The sequence below is a fragment of the Eptesicus fuscus genome, chromosome 24 (assembly GCF_027574615.1).
Source record: "Eptesicus fuscus isolate TK198812 chromosome 24, DD_ASM_mEF_20220401, whole genome shotgun sequence".
Lineage (NCBI taxonomy): Eukaryota > Metazoa > Chordata > Mammalia > Chiroptera > Vespertilionidae > Eptesicus > Eptesicus fuscus.
The window spans coordinates 8,109,764-8,131,740 of record NC_072496.1 but is presented as its reverse complement, the minus strand read 5'-3'; the positions used below and the strand labels follow the sequence as shown (position 1 = coordinate 8,131,740).

The following is a 21,977-nucleotide window of genomic DNA, read 5'->3' as shown; positions in this document are numbered from 1 at the left end:
CACTCCATCATCACGTGATTCCACCTCTGACTTTTCATCCTACCTTTGACTTGCTTCCTCCCAACCAGGGAAGTACTTGCTGTCAGTACACCTTGGTTTATGGAGAGGCTCATTTAAAAGACTGTTTTATGAAATATCCGTGATGAGCACTTCCTATGTATGGATACAAAAGAATGGTGACAGTAGAATCACAGAGTAGTAAAATTAACAGCACTGTGTTAAGCTACTACTCTATAGGGGATAGAAAAGAGTCACGTTGCCACCCAATCAATAATATTTATTGGGAAAATAGTTTGTATACTATGTGAAATCTTATCTGCTTCTACAGTCCCTTCTTGCAAACTTTAATGATTCCCCTATACTATTTTCCACTCCCATGTGATGCTTCTTAGGAATTCAAAAGAATATGGAGGTACAGGAAAGTTTACAACATGGGATGAGTCAGTCATGGTCATTTAGGAAACTGGGTAGCTACCAATTGCTAGGCACTGAGCTTGGTCCTGGGCAAAAAGAGTTAAAGAAGACATTCCCTTCCTTGACCAGGTCGCAGTCCCAGTCGGGTGGGCGACCAGCCAGGCACACAGTGCGAGGAGAGCAGCAGCCCAAGAATGTCCAGGGTGCGGAGGTGGTGAGAGACAGTGATGGATGACCTCTGTGGGTGTCGGGAGAAGCAGGGGTGTCAGGGAAGCCTTCCAAGAAAAGGTTTTTAAGGACCAGCTCGGAGTCCATCAGACGGAAAGGAGGGAGGACATTCCAGGAAGAGAGAAGAGGTGACTCAAAGGTGCAGAGGAGTCAGCAGAACAGTGTGTTTGGGGAATTCCAACAGCGCGGCCTTGCGGAGTCTAGGGCGCCTGTGGGGAGTGGAAGGAGACTAAGTATTACCTGGACATAGACTGTGCTGTGAGGTGTGGGGGCCCAACATGGACAAGCCAGTGAGCCGACTCTTGGGCTGACACTGACAGCTATGAAGACACGTGTAGGGCATGGTCACAAGGACCTCTCGGGCCTTCTTCCATGGCCACAGGTACAAGGCAGCAGCCTCACACAGTTTTCAACCTAAAACACATCTTTTCTGTTTCGGTGGCTGCACATTTTCAGTGGTGACTGTTGCCATGCAAAAAACTGACCTTGTGAAGGACAGGAGAGCAGAGGGGACCACTTTATTTTATGAAAAGAACTGATTGTTCTTTCCCTGAAGGACATTCACCATGTTCCTCTTTAGCTGGGACAACTCTTGGTTACCGTGCAGAATTGCCCAGCTTGTGGCTTTCTGCTGTGGGTTATATGGACGATTGCAGATCGTCTTGTATCCTCCAGAGTATGCCCTCAATAAATAGTGACCCACTGGCCAAGACTATCAGGCATTTGATACATTTAAAACCCGAGTTGAGTATGAACTCTGCTGAATCTGTCACGTTCGAGGAAGTCTTTGTTTACAAATGAGTGCCATCTGTGAACACTCATTTGTATGAATCAGCCATGTTTTCCACTTAGCGCTGTAAAAAGAATATTATAATCCTAACTGCTGGAACTATTAGGTGAGGAACATTCCCTTTGAACAGTACAGTGTGTGGCATGTGTCCGAGTGGTGTTTGTTGAGTCAAAGAATGATTTATTAATAGCTTCTAATCAAGGCCTTTGATTTTTTTAGCACTTCTTTATTTTCAGTTTTTACCTTATAGAGAAGTACTGCCCAACAGAGACAGGATTTAAGTCACATATGTAATTTCATATCTTTCAGTATCCAATTTGAAAAAGTAAAAAGAAACACTTGAAATTAATAGTATATTTCATGTAACCCCACATATCAAAATATTAGCATTTCAATATATAATCAATATAATATTAAAGAGCTATCTTGCACTCTTTTCCTACCCAGTCATTAAAATTCTGGTTTGCATTTTATTTTGGCAAACGTATCTCAATTCAGATGAATCATTTTCATCAGAAATACTTGATCTTCATTGAGATTTCAGAATATTTAGAGTTAAGAAGTTAGATTCGTGGATCTGAGTTTTTCTAACATATGTTAAATATTTCCAATAACTGAATAAAAGATCAGCTTGTAAATTGTGTATAATGAAACCACATTATAAATTCAGTTCCTCGGTGACATGCCAAGTGCTCAGTAGCCACAGGTAGTCCTATACAGGACAGTAGCGCCAGAGGATTCTGCTTCATACAGCTGCTGGGAAGCAACGCTCTTCCAGCATTTTCCGTGTGGGTTTAGCACCCACAGATCTTGTTTTTCTTTTGTTTTCTCAGTATTTCAATTCCCTCTCCTCCCCCGAAACCTTTATTACCCCAACACCTTAGGTTCGAAACCTCTAAATTCAACAAGCCACATTTGGCTCATGCGCCTAAAGAAAATGACTCAAACCTTAAAATACTCCTATTGTCATTTCTCATAGTCACAGGCACAAGAAGCTGTATGTAGTGACATAAGAGAACTTTGCTTCTGAGCGTGCTCATTATTAAGTAAGGGCGATGGCCACACAGCTCTGACTCAGTCACAACACTGCCTCCTGCCATCTCAAGGGGCGGAGAGCTCACGCAGGGGCACACACGCCTTTTCAAGAACACAGTGCCCTTTTCTAACCTGTGCAGAGAGAATGTTCATTATGTAACAAGCCCACAATGGCAGGCATGAATTATTTGAATGCCATTTTTTAATAAAGCTGTTTCTCGTCTGTTTTGTTAACCAGAATTATGGAGTTGAGTTACCCATCCAATGAAGACTCCCTTTGAATGTAGCTCTGCTGTTATAAAACCTTTAAAAAAAAAGATGTTGATTTAAAAAATAAGTATCCCTGACTGTTGTTATGTGATTTTCAGTTCAGGTTCAGTATGTGAACACAGTGTAGCACATAAAGCTAAGGGGTTTGTCCATGACTTGTTAAAAAATATTTTTATTGATTTCAGAGAGGAAGGGAGAGAGAAGGAGAGAGAAACATCAGTGAGGAGAGAGAATCATTGATCGGCTGCCTCTTGCATGCCCCACAACTGGGGATCAAGCCCGCAACCTGGGCATGTGCCTTTGACTGGGAATTGAACCATGACCTGGTTCATGGGTCGATGCTCAACCACTGAGCCACACCAGCCAGGCTGCCCATGACTTTTAGTGCACACTTTAAAGTCTTGGGAGCCACTGTACGGGAATCCTGGCCTCTCCTTGGAGCTCTGTCTCTAATTAGCCTTTATGCATTACAGGTATAATGAACCTTACAGGGTGAACACCACCACACATCACAGTTATCTTGTGTACACTACGAGCCAGGTGCATCTGTGATCTTGACTAAGTCAACTGAATGGACTTTTGTAAAAATAAAGATGCTTGCCTGGGTCAATCCAAGGGGAAAGACATAGGATAATATGCGAATGGGCATTGACAAGCAAAACCCGAGCTGTCAGTGGAAGGAATGATCACATTCCCAAGGGGCTGAACAGCCTTTCACGGGTCCTTGTTTATTCCCCGGTTGTAACAAGGTGATCTGGGGTGGCTGCGGAGGTCGCTGTGCTGCTGACACTGTGAGCAGCCCCTATAGGCAGCGGCGACTCTTGTTAATCAGAAAAGTACAAGCTCTGCCCTGGCAACCTCAGTGCTCTTGGTGATTCAGGGTGTCCGCAGAGGAACGGGGAAAGCCTGGTGTGCCCAGCTGGTCGCCATAATCCAGTCTGCAGCCTTGCGGTCCCACAGCCTGAAGTGGGTTTGAGGAGTAGCGATCAACATCAAAGGGATCTTGTGATTTTTATTTGCTTTGTGAAACTGGGAGGTGTTTACAAGATACAGTGCTGAAGAAATACTTACATAGATGGTGTTCCAGAAGGGACTATATGCTGGATCTCTGTATTTGCTATTTTTAGGTCTTTTGGAACATGTTGTAAGGGTCAAGTGTTAACTTTTCAGAAGCTACCTATAACAAGTCGGGATAAAAACCATCTGGTGCAGGGTTCTTTACCCCCCTCCCCCCAAATGGGTGGACTTCAGGAGAGAGGCGGAATTGCCCATCTTGAGAGTCTCATTGGAAGCTTATGGAAGTGGCTTAAAAATGGGATCTATCCCCTTCTATTGCTCCTTTTATCTACCCGCCCACCCAGGAAAGGAAGTGTACAAGAAATATTGGAAGGATGGGGCAGAGTGTGCAAAATGTAAGCTCTCAAGTAAGACAAAGCCGCAGAATTGCTTTCTAGACGGCTGCCGGGCCTCTTAGATAGGAATGTGGGAAGTGGCAGGTGGGCGGGAAGGAGGGGGAAGCCACCTGGAGAAGGTAGGACAGGGCCCAAATCAGAGGCTGCTCTCCTCCGTCCAACAAACTGGCCCCAGTGACACTTCCTTGTGTCCCAGGAGGTGACGACCAGCCCCTGTAAGCGTTGTGAGTCCTGGGGGCACCCACTCTGGGGGTGCTGCGGTGGGCCACCGGGTGACCTCTTCCACCGTCTGCATTCTAAGGAGGCCGCGCCGTGGGGTCACCTGGGCGAGCTGCCTGGCCTGAGCCCCTGCTGGCGCCTCTAAGGGCTTTTGTGCTCTGTGCCCAACTATTAGGGTGACCCTGACCCCACAGGCTTCCTGCAGAGGGGGCTGAGAGAAGGCTCGGGAGGGCAACGATTGGGGAAGGTTGACATCAGGGGCAAAGGAGGATTTGAGAAGGGGAGACGTCCCGAGGGTGCAGGTCGGGGTGCAGGGCCAGGGTCAGATGCATCTAATTCTTCCCCAACGAAACGGACAAAAAAGGGACCAGCGTCCTCCCTCCTCCCTCCGGCAAAACCCAAACGCAGAGAAAAAGAAAAGGCACCGAGGCTCGGAGACAACCGTACGCGGCGGGTGGTGCGCGGGACCAAAATAATCGGGGACGGCGCTGGAGCGAGCGAGCGCGGGAGGGAGGAGGCGGCCCCGCATCCCTAATGAGGGAATGAATGGAGAGGCCCCGCGGCTGGCGCCCGCCCACCCACTGGCCGCCGCCAAGTGGCCTGGGTGCTGCGTGCCGCGCCCGCCTCCTCCCGGCCCGGCAGCGGCGCTGAGCGCGGACCCAGCCGGGACGGCCCCGCGCGTGGCTGCGGCACGGCCCGCGGGCGCCGCTCTCCCGGGCGGGGCGCGGGGCGCTGTCGGGGCCGCGCTTGCCGGGCCGCGATCGGAGGCGCGAGTTCACCTTCGGCCATGGCCCCGGGAGCCTAGCGGGGCCCGGACGCCGCCCCCGGCGCCTCTGCCCGCGGCGCCGCACCCGCCCGCCCGGAGCCCTCCCTCCCCGGCGCCCGCGTCCCCGGCGCCGCCGCGGGCAGCGCCCCCTCCTCTGCCCTCCCCGCGCGGCCTCTTCCCCGCTCCGCGCCGGGCCGCTGGTTGCACCGCCCGCGGCCTGCGGGAGCGCTGCGCCCGGCCTCGGCCCGCGCCTGCGCCCGCTTCCTGCGCCCCCGGAGCCCGCACTCAGCCCGGCCCGAGGGACCCCGGCCCGATCCCGCCGCCCGCACAAAATGTCGGCCCGGACGCCATTGCCCACGGTGAACGAGCGGGACACGGAGAACGTGAGTAGCCCAAGCCGCCCCGCAGCCGCGCGGCCAGACCCCCCTGCGACCCGCGCTCGCCCTCCACCCGGGCCGCCGAGTCCCCCATCGCCCCCGCGCCGCAGGTCTGCGCTCGGCGCCCCCAGACCTCGCCCCCGGCTCAGCCCCAGGCTGCACCCTGACCCTCCGGCGTGAGGATGGGGGACTGTGAGAGGCGCTCCCTGCCCGGAGGTGGCCCTGCCGGAGAGCAAGGGGGTGATGGAGGGCAGAGGCAGGGCAAGGCAGAGTGGGCATCCCGGTGGCTTTTCCCCGCCCGGGGCGTCTGCATCCCCACCCCACGGCTGGCTCTGGGTCACAGACCCGCCCGCGGACTATTTCTCCCACCCTTGCTTTTCTGGGTCTTTCAGTCCTTTGCACACATTCCCCCTCCCTTTGCCCCCGCCCCCACACCACCCCCTGCATTGCCCCATGACTTTGCTTTTTGTAGCATCGTGGTCACGCTGGGGTCGAGGTGGAGGGCGAGGATGGTAGTGGAGAGGGGGTGTGCGTTTGTGCACAGAGTTTGCAGAGCTTATGCTACTCCTGGGCAGTGATGAGTGGAAGAATCGCACCCACGGCTTCTGTGGCCCTGGGGTCACAGCACAATGTTGAAAAGCCACAGGAAACCAAGCGCCTATTCTTCTCTTCCTCAAGTCTGCTGTGATAAAGCAGGGAAGGTTTTACTTTAAATATTTCCCCTCCTTCGTGGGGCGTCACAAGGTGCATTTCTTTGAAGGCAGGATTTTCTGCGTCTTTGATCAACTTGCCCTCAGGAGTTTTTTTTCTAGATGCAGATGTCGTTCGTGTTTCAACTCTTGAAAACCTAAGGGACAAACAAGATCAGTTTGTATTTCCACCTTCTGAAAAGTACAGTTGTTTTGTGAGTGTACGTGAGTTCTTTTGTGGGAAAGACTTAAAACAACAGCAGCAGCAGCAACAACAACGAAACAACTCTCCTGGCCTGTAAACAGGGCCTATGCTGATTTTCTGACTTTTTTTAAAAGAGCTTAAAGGGGTAGCGAGTTTTGGGGGGCCGACCAGATCTCTCTAGTTGTCTAGTTAACTCAGGGACTCTCCAGCTCTTGGTATACCCATGCCTTCAAAGGGTGGGTCAGATAAATTAAGTGCCTGCACGTTCTTAGACAAAAGGAGGAGACAGAAGAGATCCAGACTCACCTCTGAAGTGTTGGAGGGAGGTGTGGTCAGATTATTTGATCTTGGAGCGTAGGGGACCACAGAGACTTCATGTGATTATGTGAAGGGAGAAGAAATTCTAGGAACAGTCTTGTTGGAAGAGCTAGGAGATGTTGCGGTGTGCTTTTGTCCTCTGTGGTGTGGTGCCTTTACAATGGTAAAGTCTGCTGCGATCATAAAGGATCACATAATTTGCATCGTAATTGTCGCTATAAAACCATGATATATAATTTTGATTGAGAGATTGAAGAAGGTCAGGGGAAAAAGACGAAAATTTTGATAGAAGTTGATTTTAAAGCCACGTTGGTGCCGAATTTTTCTAACTAAAAAGATTCCTGTTATTCTGTGTGTCATTTCAGTGTGCATGAAAAGTAAGACCTTTGTTTTAATTAGCAAAACACTGTGTGTGTGTTCATTAACCTCAGAAGGGTGGGATAATACATTGGCTTTATTTCCTTCTGGATTTTGAATAGTACATACAGCTCTTTCCATACTTATATGAATGAGGTAGTTTATACAGACATGAGATAGCGTTATAGAAGTATGAATGCATCGTCACATGTAAGACCTCAAAAAAGCATTTTTAAGCTAAGCAATAATCATGCGATAAATTTTGTGGTCCCTTCAGAAAATGATTATGCTGCATAAACTCATTTGCTCTGTTTCGGAACATGTTATTTCAAAGTCACGTTATGGTCTTGTCCCTTGCTGTCATTGTGTTGCACATAACTGTACCTACAATTAGCTTACTTTACCCACATCCCGATTGCCTCCTAATTGCCATGGAACATACGTTTTATTTTACTGCAGCTAACTTTATCAATAAGTATACACTCAGCTTTGGTTCTGAGCTGGAAGACATATAGTAGTAGTATTTAAGACAAGACCTCTCCCCTCAAGGAACTTACAGAAAAGGCAAATATTCCAAACTATACAATGGAAACCATTGTGTAAATAGGGCTAAATTGGTGTTTAAGTGCTATAGGTGTTTATCAAAGGGACCACCAATGAAGGTTATTTAAATCACCAATTGGTCCTGGCCATTGTGGCTCAATGGTTGAGCATCAACCTATGAGCCAGGAGGTCACAGTTGGATTCCCTGGTCTGGGCACATGCTTTGGTTGTGGGCTCGATCCCCAGTAGGGGGTGTGCAGAAGGCAGCCGATCAATGATTCTCTCTCATCACTGATGTTTCTATCTCTCTGTCCCTCTCTCTTCCTCTCTGAAATCAATAAAAAAAATATTTTAAATCACCAATTGGTGTCCTTCATTATTCTCTGGTTGGTAGTAAATGTCATTATCCATTCTTCCCTCTCATCAGTAGCTCACAAACCTGTTTGATCACTAATAGATTAATGCCAGTGTGGCAGTCAAAATACACATTTGTGGTGTTTCCAGTTAAAATGACATCTTTTAAAAATTGGTTGTGAAAATTTACATTCATATGACAACAAAGGCTTCTCAGTCTTTTGGAATATTAAGGGCATAGCTAAAATCATTTCATTACTGCCGGAAAGTAAAATAAGCAAATGCAGTCATTTAAAGAACCATCTTGGCATTTTATTGAAATCATTTGCAGTTTATATAAAAACTTATTTAGCCATACATAAATGTATTTGGATGTTGTGTCCTTGGGTGTATGTAATATCTACCCATGTCACTAATATACATTGAGGATGAATTTTTAAATTCGAAAGAGGAATAGTATAGCACTGAGCTTCTATAGACTACTGCTGTTTAGAGTGAGAAAGAATTGGTTTTTTTTGGCAACAATCTGTGGGCACTTTTTCAGAAGTATTTTGTTAGGTGAAGGATTCGTATGTGTGTTAACAGGTCTCACGTGGCTAAATCTAACAGCACACCAATGATTCACTTGAGTGGAATAAGCACTTTATAGTGTCATAGGTAATATGTTGCAGATAATATCATTAATTTATGCAAAATGGGTTTGATTTTAGGTTGTAAAGAGTAAGTCCAGAAAAAGAACAGGTATTTGAAATATTTCTTTTCTTCTGTTGGATGACTTGGATAATTCCAGCATGGATATAGATAATATATTGCCATTACTTTTATGCCATTACTTTTAAATTAAGCAAGAAAAAATTTTTTGTGTGTTTTTGGAAAAATTCTTCTTATGCTAATTTTTATGGATACCAAATGTCCAGATTAGCTTTCCGTGGGGAAATTTGAACAGTATGAAGAAACTTATTTGACTCCTTTTGGGAATGTTTTAAAATGGACTTTGGTAATTTTAAAATGGGCTTTGAAACTCTGAATAACACAACTCTGGATGGTGATTCTGTTTATAGATCTGAAATTCACTGACCGTAACAAGTATTGGCTGAACTAAGGTGGCCATCAGGAGTTTGCCCCTGGGAATCACTGTTGCTAACCGCTTCCCCCGGGATTGCTTAGTACCCTCACGTGTCACAGTACCTGTCACGCTGCATTCTAACTGTGGGTTTACTTGGTCTCCTTAATTCTGTACTTGCCAACGCCCAGCACAGTGACTGGGAGTAACACACACAAGATCAGTGCCATAACGTTCCCCTTTGAATTTTTTCATTTGTCATCAAAATATATCAGTTCCTGGCTTTGGGGGTTCTGATTAGATTATGTTAGACCTTAACTCCTCCACGTGCCTTAACTTCTCATTCACTTTTCCCGTGAGTTCCTTGCCTTCCCACACAGCAGTTTGTGCGATTTGTTTAGACCTAAACTCTGTGGATTTATATCTTTCATTAATTTTGGAAATGCAGCAACCATTATCTCTGAATATTGCCTTACCCTTCTGTTCCATCTAGCATTTCTGGTGTGTGCGTGTGTGTGTGTGTGTGTGTGTGTGTGTGTGTGTGTGTGAGAGAGAGAGAGAGAGAGAGAGAAACATTGATGTGAGAGAGTCATGTTGACAGGTTGCCTCCTGCAGGGTCCCAACCAGGCATCAAACCTGCATCCCAGATATGTTCCCCTAGACCAGTGGTCAGCAAACTCATTAGTCAACAGAGCCAAATATCAACAGTACAACGATTGAAATTTCTTTTGAGAGCCAAATTTTTAAAACTTCTTCTAATGCCACTTCTTCAAAATAGACTCGCCCAGGCCGTGGTATTTTGTGGAAGAGCCACACTCAAGGGGCCAACGAGCCGCATGTGGCTCGCGAGCCGCCGTTTGCCGACCACTGCCCTAGACCCTTCAGTCCTTGAGCCAATGCTCTAACCACTTAGCAAACTGGCCAGGGAGCCTATATGTATCTTAAACTCTCATTCACTTCTTCCCCTATGTTACTATGTCTTTATTACAATCTATAGTAAAATCTACAGTATAGTTACTGTATGTAATCTTTGGTTAACTGACTGTCGGCTGTATTTAAATCACTGTTGAATTTGTTAGCATGGTAAAACACAGATAACCCGAGATCTACCTTCTTAACACATTTCTGTGTGTGTTACAGTGTCGTTAACTGCAGCACAGGCACAATGTTGTACAGGAGCTCTCTAAGACTTTCCATCTGGCATGACTGAGGCTTTATACCCATTGAACAACAACTCCCATTTTCCTCTCTCCCCAGCCCCTGGCCACCACAGTTCTTTCTGCTTCTATACATTTGATGACTTTAGATACCTCATTGAAGGGGAATCATGCAGTATTGATCATTCAGTGACTGCCTAATTTCACTTAGCATGTAACAGAAATCCTTCCTTTTTATGGTGGAAAAACTTCCATTGGGTGTATGTAACATTTTCTTTACCCATTAGTCTGTTGCTGGACATTTGGGCTAATCTATTATGAATAATGCTGCAGTGAACACATGAGTGCAGATATGTCTTCCAGATCCTGACTTCTGTTCTTTTGAATAAGTACCTAGCAGTGGGATTGCTGGCTCTATTTTTAATTTTTTTGAGGAACTTCATACTGTTTTCCATAGTGGCTGCACCATTTTCCATTCCTACTAACAGGGCATAAGGTTCCACTTTCTCCACATCCTCACCAACACTTGTTATTGTCTGTTTTGTTTTTTTGATCACGGCCATCCTAACAGGTGTGAGGTGCTATCTCATTGTGGTTTTGATTTGCAGTTCCCTGATAGTGACCTTAAGCATCTTTTCATATATCTATAGGCCATTTTTGCATCCTCTCTAGAGAAACATCTATTCAAGCTCTTCGTTCATTTTTTTTAAATATTGAATTCCAGAAGTTCCTTATATTTTTTCGATATTAACCCTGTTTCATATATAAGTGGTTTGCAAATATTTTCTTTCATTCTACAGGTTGTCTTTTCACTCTATTGATTATTTCCTTTGCTGTACAGAAGCTTTTTCGTTTGAGGTAGTGCCACCTGTCTATTTTTGCCTTGGTTGCCTGTGCGTTCGGTGTCATATCCATGAAATCATTTCCAAGAACAACATACTAAAGTTTCCCCCCTATGTTTTCTTCTTGGCGTTTTATAGTTTCAGGTATTACGCCTAAGTCTTTAATCCATTTTAAATCGATTTTTGTGTCTAAGTGAAAGGCCCAATTTGTGGCTATTCCGTTTTCCCAGCGCCATTTGTTGAAAAGGCGATCCTTTCCCCCTTGTGTATTCTTGTGTAAATGATTTGACTGTATGTTCATAGGTTTATTTCTGGGCTCTCGGTTCTGTTTCCTTGGTCTATGTGTCTGTCTTTATGTCAGTACCATACTATTTAGATTACTGTAGCTTTGTGATATGTTTTGAAGTCATAAATTGTGAGGCCCATAGCTTTTTTGTTTTTTTTCTGAAGATGGTTTCAACTATTCAGGGTCTTCGTAGTTCTGTATGAATTTTAGGATTGTTTTTTCTGTTTCTATAAAACAATGCTGTTGGGGTTTTGATAGAGATTGTATTGATTCTGTAGATCTCTATGGGTAGAATGGATATTTTATCAATAATAAATCTTGCAATCCATGAATGCAGAGTGTCTTTCCATTTATGTGTATCTTCTTTAATTTTTTTAGCAACATTTTGTAGTTTTCCGTGTACAAGTCTTTCCCCTTTTTAAAGTTTATTTCTAAGTATTTTATTGTTTTTTGATGCTATTGTAAATGAGATTGTTCTTTTAATTTCCTTTTTTCTTTTTCTTGCCAAACTACTCCAGCTAGGATTTTCAGTACTATGTTGAATATAAATGGGCCTCCTTGCCTTGTTCCTGATCTTAGAGGAAAACCTCTCACTTTTTCACCATTGATATATTAGCTGTGGGCTTTTTCATATATGGCTTTTATTGTTGAAATAATTCTTCTAGTCTCAGGGAGTTGAGAATTTTTATCATGAAACGGTGTTGATATTTTTTTGTGTGTGTGAAATACCTTTTCTGCACCAATAGAGACGATCATGTGAATTTTATCTTATTCTGCTAATATGATGTGTAACACATTGATTATGGTATGTTGAACTGTCTTTATATCTTCAAGATAAATCCCACTTGATCATGGTGTATGATCCTTTATTTTGCTGTTAAGTTTGGTTTGCTAATATTGTGTTTAGGATTTTACATCTATATTCATCATGGTTATTGGCTCCTAGTTTTCTTGCAGTGTCTTTTTTGGGCTTTGGTGTTACAAGTGATGCTGGCCTCATACAATGAGTTAGGAAGTGTACCCTGGTCTTCAATTTTTGGAAGAGTTTGAGAAGGATTCTTTAAATGTTTGGTACTGGGCTTTCCTTTGTTGGAAGGTTTTTGATTACTGACTCAATCTCCTTATTAGTTACAGATATTTTCAGATTTTCTTTCTTCATGATTCAGTCTTGGTAGATTGTATGTTTGTAGGAATTTCTCCTTTTCTTCTAAGTTTATTGGCATATAATTATTCATAGTTGTCTCTTATCATCCTTGTTATTTCTGTGGCATCAGTTGTAATGTCCCCTCTTTCATTTCTGATTTTACTTGAGTCTTCTCTCTAGTTAGTCTAGCTAAAGATTTGTTATTTGTTGATCTTTAAAAACAAACAAACCTTTGTTGGCTTTTTATATTGTTTTTCTATTCTCTATCATTTATTTTTGTTATAATCTCTATAATAATTTCCTTCATTTTGCTAGCTTTGGGATTAGGTTTTTCTTATTTTTCTAGTTCCTTGAGGTATATAGAGTTAGTTATTTAAGATCTTTTTTTAAAATAAGTAGGCATTTGTTGCTATAAAGTTCCCTCTTACTACTGCTTTTGCTACATTCCATATGCTTTTTGATATTATGTTTTTATTTGTGACAAGTTTTTTTCCTATTGCTTTCAAAATTTTATCTTTGAGCTCATCCTATTTAAGTTTTCTTGGATTTCTTGAATCTGGATGTCCATTTCTTTTCTCATATTTGAGAACTTTCAGCCATTTTATTTCTTTAAATAAACTCTTGTCCTTTCTCTCTTTCTCCTTCTGGGACTCCCATAATGTGTATATTGGTCCACTGGTTGGTATCCCAGAAGTCCCTTAGACTTTCTTCACTCTTTGTTATTTTTTCATTTTGCTCCTCTGACTGGATAATTTCAAACAACCTGTCTTCAAGTTTACTGACTTTTTTCCTGCTTGGTTAAGTCTCTGGTTGAACCCTCCTAATGTTGTTTTCAGTTTAGTTATTGCATTCTTCAGCTCCCAAATTTCTGTTGGATTTTTTTTTTTTCAAATTTTCTGTTTCTTTGTTGAAATTCTCATTTTGCTCATGCATTATTTACATGAGCTAATTGAGCATCTTTATGTCAGTTTTTTGGAATTCTCTGTCAGGTAATACACATACCTGTGTTTGTTTAGGATTGGCTTATAGATATTTAATTTCTTCCTTCGGATGGGGCCATTTTGCCCTGTTTCTTTGTATCCTTGTAACGTTGTGTTGGTATTCATGCATTTAAAAAAATTGGCTACCTCTACCAGTCTTTTCAGACTGGCTTGATACATGGAAAGATCTTCAACATTCGGTGCAGGTGGGGATACTCAGGGCTCTCAAACCTTTTCTGTAGACATGTCTTCTCAACTTGTGTGCATGGATTCCTGATTAGAGGGATTTGCCAGGTTCATTTTCTTAGGAGCCCATATCTCTTGCTCCCTCTGCTGTCTGCCTGCTGTACTGTGGTTCTTCTGAAGCTGCTAGCAGCACAATGAGCCGCTCTTTTTGTTCTCAGCGGCCCCAAGGCATCGTTTATTTGCTGATTCCCACCAGCACCCGTAACACAGCTGGACAGAAACCAGTTCTTGGGCAGTTCCCTGAAAAGCCAGCATGCTCCACTCTTCTCTTTACCCATCTGTGGAATTTTAAAATTATATTAATTCTGTTTTTTATTTCTGAAAGTTCTAAGGGTTTGTTTCTCAAGTCAACCTGGCATTTTCTTAAACATTTAATGTATAGCTATTTACAGTCTGTGTCTGGAAATTTTATTATTTTAAGTCCCTGGGGATTTAGCTCTATTGTTTGTGTCTACTGATTCTCATTTACTGTGGCTTATTTCTTTTTTTATTTGCTGGTTCTTGCTGATGAACTCTCGTTTGCCTGATTTTTATCTGTGTGCAACTTGGGAGTCTAAATTAAGGATAACTTCTTCTAGAGAAGGAGTCCCTACTGACCTGGGACTCTCTGGTCTCCTAGAGGGATCCTGGCTCAATGAGGGAGTTTTAGGTTCATCTCCCTCACCGTGTAGTGGGTCCAAGGCTTACCCCCAGGGCAACACTGGCCTTGGAGTTTGTTTTATGATGTGTCTGTTGATTTGTTTTTGATTTTTCCTTGGATGTTTCTCTTTCTTTAGGCTCACCAATGCATTTTTTAAAAAGCACTTTTTATCTTAGAGTATACTTCACAATATTTTGTCTACTCCAGGAAGGCTAGAATAAGCTTTTGAAAATGGTGTTCAGAAATTTCCATACTTATGTAATTTTATTACTCAACTGCATATTGTTTCTGAAATTGTCCTGTTACACTTAAACATGTGAATAATTTTCTAACGAATTTATAAATTTTCCACATCAAAACCTTAGTACTTTTTGGAAGCCATTTGTCATGATTATTAAAATGATTAGTTTTCAAGAACAGTTTGTTGTCACCAAGGAAAGTATTTACTAACATTCTTTTTATTAAATATTTATAATAATTGGTAGATAGATTGAAATAGAAGCATCATAATAGGATGCAAACTTGTATTTATGTGAGGTGCTGTCTTTAGTCAGGATAGTCATTGAAATCAAGTACCAATATAAACTGGTAGTCCTTCAAATCTCTGTATCATAAATTGTTAAACCATAATTTTAAAAAATCAAGAAATATACTTATATTGCATAATTGGTAATGTTTTACTAACCAATGAAAAGTTTGTGTCATTAAAATTTAATGTTTCCAAAAAATTTTTCATATATATTTTTAATGTATATAATCTGTTAGTAAAGTAATACATCTGTGATTTATGTCAGCATTTCTAAAATTGTCCATACTTAAACATTTTAAAGATTGGGGTACTTGATCTAAGTTTTGAACACCATTCTATACCATAGAGTTTGTTTGTTCTACAATTTCAATGTGTGTAAACTTTATCTTTCTAACTCTATTGAAAGTACTTGAGGTCAGGGATTATTTCCAACATTACTTCTGTATATACTATTTTGGGACACTCAACAATTTAATAAATCAAGGTCATTTATTCTCAAATACAGTGAGTTGAACTTATGAACCAGCTGGGAGATCATTTCAAATTCACATTCCTTAACCCTTGCTCACTCCCACTCCATGTTCTTACTCAGTTTCTTTAGGGTGGGATCCAGGAATCTCCATTTTCATAACATCCTAGGTAATTCTGACGCTGACACCCACTGCCTTGGCTTCGAAAATAGTGAGTTATGTGACAATGATTACATCATAACTGAATCTCATCTTTTGATTAAAATGAAAAAGAATTATGGTTGATGTTTATTATAGAAAGTGGGGTGAGGGAATGATGAACCCATCCTTTCAGCAGGTGATAAGAGCTGTAGAAAATAACAGGCATTTGTCTGGCTTAGAGAGCATAAGGTACATGTGTGTGGCATTCGTGGGTCTATAGTTGTAGAAGGGGATGATAAGGAATTTCATGTTACCTACCTTCTCCCAGCTTTACCCTATTAGAAGGGGTGGATGACAGCAAATTAAAGGAGGTCACCATAGAGTGCTTTTGGCTATAGGCTTGATCTTTTTTTTTTTTTTCTGAGAAAGTATTATTTAATATTGTTTTGACCACTGTATCCATTTGAGTTCAGGTTGTAAACCAATCAGAGCTGAGGAGCAGTGCAAAGTTTGAATGGAACTCCCTGGGAAGGATATAGTGACAGGTTTACTTTAAATCTGTAAAGCGTGAGTGCCTGTCTTTTGGGGATCAACAGTGCTGCTTTCACGGTTTCAAAAGAGGGTTTGCTTTTGTTTCCTCTTCTTTTGGTTTCGTCTCAATTGGAGACGCGAGAGCTCCAAAGGCAAACGAAACCTGTGCCCTGCTCAGGAGGGACTCGGGCCTGAAGAGGGAGGTAGACACTGAGACAAATGGGTGGGGGAGAAAGTTACAGCTCCTTGTCATCTGAGAGCGCAGGACACAGAAGAAAGGCAGAAGGGGGAGGCGGAGTGCTCAAGCAAGTTCATGGCCTTTGAACTAGGCTCCAAACACCAGTCCTCCTTTGCTAAGCAGCTTTGTGGAAAACTGAGTTGGTGGAAAGAAGAGAGTGTTTGTTTGAAGGAGCAAGGTGAACACAGGCCCTAGGCGTGAAGTTGAGAGGAGGGGAGCAGTAGCCTGTTGGGGGGTGGGCAGGAATTAGCTAGAGGACCAGGCAGGAGGACAGGCAGAACCCTGCAGGTCTTACCAAGAGCTGGTCCTGGAGACAGAGGTCACCACTGGACAATTTAAGTAGAGGGTCAGATGATTAGATTTGTATCCTGTGCGTGCCTGCATGTTTTAGAAACACTCAAGTTTTTGAATTTAGTGGTCTGCTTTTTCATGGAAAGAGCTTCTGATATAGTATTTATAAAAACAGTTTATTTGGGGGTATTGGGAGAAGGGAAAGGTAGGGGGCAGATGCCAGTGCTGGTGATAAAAACTTTCTCCTTGACCAAACTTCAGGTTGGCTCCTTTGAGTTTTCCTAACTAGGCTTTGACCTTGGCCTTAGCTTCTGTCCTGTCCCTGCAGGGCCTGCACACCCAATCTAAGCAAGGAATTCTGTGGAAGCTACTTTATGAGAATCACCCACCCTTGATATCTGACCACCCTGAGTATCTAATCAAGTTCCTCATCCCCTACCTTTGATGTCTAAGTTCTTGACCTGCCTTCAGCAAGAATCCTGTTGGGCTGGTTTAGCCAGAATCCCCCTACCCTTGATGTCTGCTTTTAGTAATTTTCCACTCACTGACCCCCTTATTCTGCCCCTTGGTTATAAATCCCCAGCTGTCATTGCTGTATTCAGAACTGACCTCTCTCCCCTATCATCAGACCGAGTTGCCGTGATCTCGGGTCAAGTCTTCCTTACCATTTTAACAAGTGTCAGAGAATAATTACTTCTTGAACGCCTCTTAAGATTCACATTTCGGAATGAAATTCCATACACATTTCACTGTGGATTGAGAGTGAATTTAGAGCAACCCCTAGTAACCATAAAAGTATTCGTAGCCGAAACCGGTTTGGCTCAGTGGATAGAGCATCGGCCTGGGGACTGAAGGGTCCTGGGTTCGATTCCGGTCAAGGGCATGTATCTTGGTTGCGGGCACATCCCCAGTAGGGGGTGTGCAAGAGGCAGCTGATTGATGTTTCTCTCTCATCGTTGTTTCTAACTCTCTATCCCTCTCTCTTCCTCTCTGTAAAAAAATCAATAAAATATATTTTTTTAAAAAGTATTCATAGATCAGAAATGAGAGTCTCTTTCGACCTAGGGCAGAAGAATAGGGTGATTTAAAGGTGTTAAGACAGGATTTAACAAATGCTAGGACTGGTAATTTATTATTTTTTATGGCATCCTGTCTTTGTGATTTTAATTTATTATTTGTGTGTGGTGTGTCTGTGATTTTAATCGGTGGTGAATACAGTTGTCCTAAGGGAGTGGGGGAGGGGGGTGGATTATTTAGCTGCTGAGTAACTAGCTACTTTATCTTGGGTAGGTCATTTAACCATTCTTCCTTTCAGCACTTACTGGTGCATCTCATTTTGGTACTTATAAACTGTCTGGCATATTTTCCTCTATAGAAATTATTGATCGGCTGAATAGCATTGCTAAGTCATGCCATTGATCCTTCTGGCCACTCTAGATTCCTTCTGTTGACTGCTGGACTACCAAAAGCTAGAGGGAAATCAATCATGTACAGTGGCCACTTGTTTAAACCTGGGGGATTGACTTTCTAGTGAATTCTTAACTACTAGTACCCAAAGGACATGCCAAAGGGATAAAAGCCTTGAATGGAGAAGATTGGTAGGAGGTAGGTTGATTATCTGCGCTTTTCTCGTCTACCTTCCTCTCCAGGACCAAGGGGAGTCTTCGCTCATCTCTGTTTCGCCGAAATTGAATCTTTATCCCGCTGCTGATTCCACCTCGTGTGCACTTGGTGACAGTACTTTTAAACTGTACTGTCATTTTCTTAAACCTGCCCCACAGGTAATGCTGCACCTCCTGAGACCAAGAACCTTACAGCCGACTCGCCTCTCAGTCAAGCAGGGCAGGGCTGCCCAGCATGGTTGGCTTGCAAAAGTGTTCTGGGTTGCCTGCTGTATTGCGTTAAAAACAGCAAGAATATGTCAGTAAAATACACCCGCCCTCCGAACTTGAGCACAGTGCTGTGCACATAGGAGATACCTGGTGGGTGTTGAGTAAATATATGCAATTACGATTCACTCATTCTCTGGACAACGCTGACATATTTTAAGAATCCGAGGTGGTGCTATGCAGATACAATATTTGCTTTTTAAATTCTGGTGGGGTTTCCTCCCCCACCCCCCAGTTTTTTTTTGATGAATTTATTAGGTGTTTTGAAGAGAGATTACCCCCCAATCTTCTGTATTCATGGTCACAAGTTAAAATCATTAGTTAAAAGTTTACTGTACTTCAAAATATTTATTTAGAACATATATTGACATTTAAGTTGATACGGTTATTAGCTTATATTAGGGAATGTTTACTGGATTTTGTTGGATTTACTCACTATATCTGAACTGAAGGTCCTAGAATGGAGCTTTGCCTGCAAGAGTGTTAAATTAAATAGAATCTAATGATTTAAAGAACAAACATACATTGTAATTTTTGGCATGAGTTTGCTGTAAGGGTTTTGTACTTGTGGGAGTGAAAGGACTAGGAAGTTTCTAAAAGAACCTAATACCATATTTTTAGATATAATTTAAGCCAATGTTTTCTCCTGTCCCCTGGGGACTCGGTTGCTATCTCTGGCAAGCAGTAGTGAATGAGCTCCCGGAGGATTTTTTTTGGGTGCAGAGGAGAGTATTTTAGGGAGGAGTGCCTCTAAAAATAAAACACAGGCTCAGCCACTCTCTTTCTTCCTCCTGAAGAGAATAATTGCCCTTTGTACACTCCAACTCAGAGACAGAGTCTGTAGAACTTCTTGGTTAAGGCACATGCTCTGGAGTGAGACTCGGGGTTCAAATCCCAGCTCTGCCATTTATGAGCTCTTTGACCTTGGGAAGCCGCATAATTTCTTTATGCCTCAGGTTCTTTATCTGTAAAAAGGAATAACAGCTATGCTCACCTTGCAGGGTGCTTGTCAGGTTTAAATGATTCAACACGTGATACCCATAGAACAACGCTTGGCACCTATAGACGCTCTATAAGTGGTAGCTGCTGCTATTATTATTACTATTATTATTATTACACTTAAGTAAAGGAAGTAAATATGCCAATGTTTTATGTCACTGAATTATACACAATTTTAATTTTTAAAATTTCTGGCCTGACTGGTGTGGTTCAGTGGTTGAGCTTCAATCCATGAAACAGAAGGTCACAGTTCCATTCCCAATCAGGGCCCATGCCCGGGTTGCAGGCTCGATCTCCAGTAGGGGGCATGCCGGAGGCAGCCAGTCAATAACTCTCTCTCATCTTTGATGTTTCTATCTCTCTCTCCCTTTTCCTCCTCTCTCTGAAGTCAATAAAAAAATATATTTACATTTTTTCTGTGTTTTAAGTCATAGGTTTATATTCCTTTTCATGCCAAAACTAATGGCAAAAATTGTGTTTAATTTTCATGCAAAAATTGTATTAAATCTACAATGGAAAGTGTACTTTCTGATTGGCTGCATCAAGTGTAAGCAAGCCAAGTGGGAGGCCGAGTGATCTGCAGGTGACTTGGTGAACAAGGATAAGAGGCCAAGGATGATGGTTGTTCGGTGACATCCATGTTCTTTCTCAGTGGGAATGGACATACATGTCAGTGGTGTTGTATAGTTCTTACTTTGTGACAAGACATCCCTGGGGTTAGTTTATTCCCAGCTTTAGCAATTTATAAGGTGCATAGCTTTAGGCATCTTTCCTTACCTATAAAATGAGTTTAATACAAACCTGGCTGAGAGGTTGTCAGTTTTCAGTTAGTAGGTGTATGTATATTATGTACTTTGCAATAGTAGGTGTTCAGTAATGGTACCAAAGAAACCAGGAATCCAAACGAAGATGATGAGAAAATTCAGTTGCTCATCAGGAAATAGTCTTCCTCTTCAGCTGATTATCATTCCTCACCTGGTGAGGTGACCCCAACCTTCATTCCCGAAGAGTCTGGGCCATCAGAGGTCTTGCCTGTATTGGCTGATTGTAATTTTCCATTGACTAACCTCAGGACACGGGAGCCATTAGAGGTGCCCCCAGAGGATCCCTGTATTTAGACATACTTCTCCATAAGCCGTTACGTAATAGCAACCCAGTTTCCCCTTGATGGTCAGGATCAGTCACCCTAGCCAGTATAATGACCCCCTTCTTTGCCCAGTGATTCATTGTGAAGCAATCTGGGTTTGCAATTTAATGGCACATTGCTGTGACACCTGGTGGAAGCATTCCTCCCTCAGGTGCTGAGACTTTGGTGCCAGCGGAACCCAGAGGTGCAGAGACCAGAAAGAAAAACATCCCTGGTGGATCACCAAGGGTAACAGGGAGAGGAGCCACTCCTCTTTCTCTCTCTTGATTCCCGGATCTGTGTGTCCTGGCCATGGGAGAAACAGCACCATCGATTAGTCACTGCTTCAGAGTGCATATTGCTTCCTGGAAGACCTTACCCAGCTCTGCAAGGTGCTGTCACCCAGCTGGTGTCATAACAGAATCCTTAAAAAGCCATTCCACTGGTGTATCAAGCCAGCTGCCCCGGGGTATTGGGGAATAGAAGACCGGTGGATTCTTCAAGCACGAGCCATTGCCAGCTTCATTTGCTTTAAAGTCAGTTCCTTTCTTAGAAGCCGTGCTGTGCGGGATGCCATGGTGGTGAAAATGTATCCTGTAAGTCTCCCCGTGGAGGTTTCGGCATAAGTTTTATGGCTAGGGAAGGCAAATCCAGCAAGTGTTTATTCCAGTGAGATCAGAGCCCGGCCCCTCTTAGAATGAAAGTAGTCCAATATGATCAACCTGCCACCAGGTAATTGGCCAACCTCACCCCCGCCTCCTAGGAATTGTGGTGTCATTTGGGGAGCTCAGTATTATTCTGTGCATGTGGCAGCTTAGCCCTGGTCCATGTTGCCGGGAAGACGCGTGGCTGGAGAAGGAAGCTGACTGGCATCTACAGCATGAGGTCTCAGTGGCTAGCATTCACACGGGACACAACGGTCACCGTGTGCTGTGTTCATTCAGGGAGATCTGCTCACGTATTTCTAGCATGGTATTCATTTCCAAATCATGTTCCTTCTAAGTCCTTGATCATTCTGCCAAGCCTCGAGCACGTCTGTGAATCTCTAGTTCCATACTTCACACTCTTTCTCTTTCTAGGCAAAGTAAACAGCCAGGTGCACTGCTGAAAGTTCCACCCACTGGGGAATTTTCTCTCTGTCACTCTTCCTTCAGTGCCAACCCTAGTCCTACCACGTCCACTTTTGGGTGGGACCAACATATTTTGCGGACCCGATGGTTCCATTCTGGGGTGGCACTGAAGAAAGAGGGACAGAAACATGATTTCCAAAGTATCAACAGTAAGGTGAACAGTAGAGTTCTCCTCAGCAATAAGAAGTATATTAAACACTGGGATAATGCCTTACAGACTGTGAGAGAATATAACTGTCAACCTCAAATCCTCTTCTAAATGAAGCAATCCTTTAAGAGTAAAGGACAAAAAAAGTAT

General features: G+C 43.1%; 1 protein-coding gene across 3 annotated transcripts in view; it reads left to right on the top strand.

Annotated features, from left to right (window-relative positions):
- Positions 1-5,403: 5,403 nt before the first annotated feature.
- Positions 5,404-21,977, top strand: part of MARK1 (microtubule affinity regulating kinase 1) — a 53,763-nt gene continuing 37,189 nt past the window's right edge. For all 3 annotated transcript variants that reach the window (XM_008149813.3, XM_008149812.3, XM_028158045.2), the window contains exon 1: positions 5,404-5,517. In XM_008149813.3, coding sequence (XP_008148035.1) covers positions 5,467-5,517 — 51 coding nt within the window. In that variant the 5' untranslated portion in view covers positions 5,404-5,466. The remainder of the gene's footprint in view (positions 5,518-21,977) is intronic.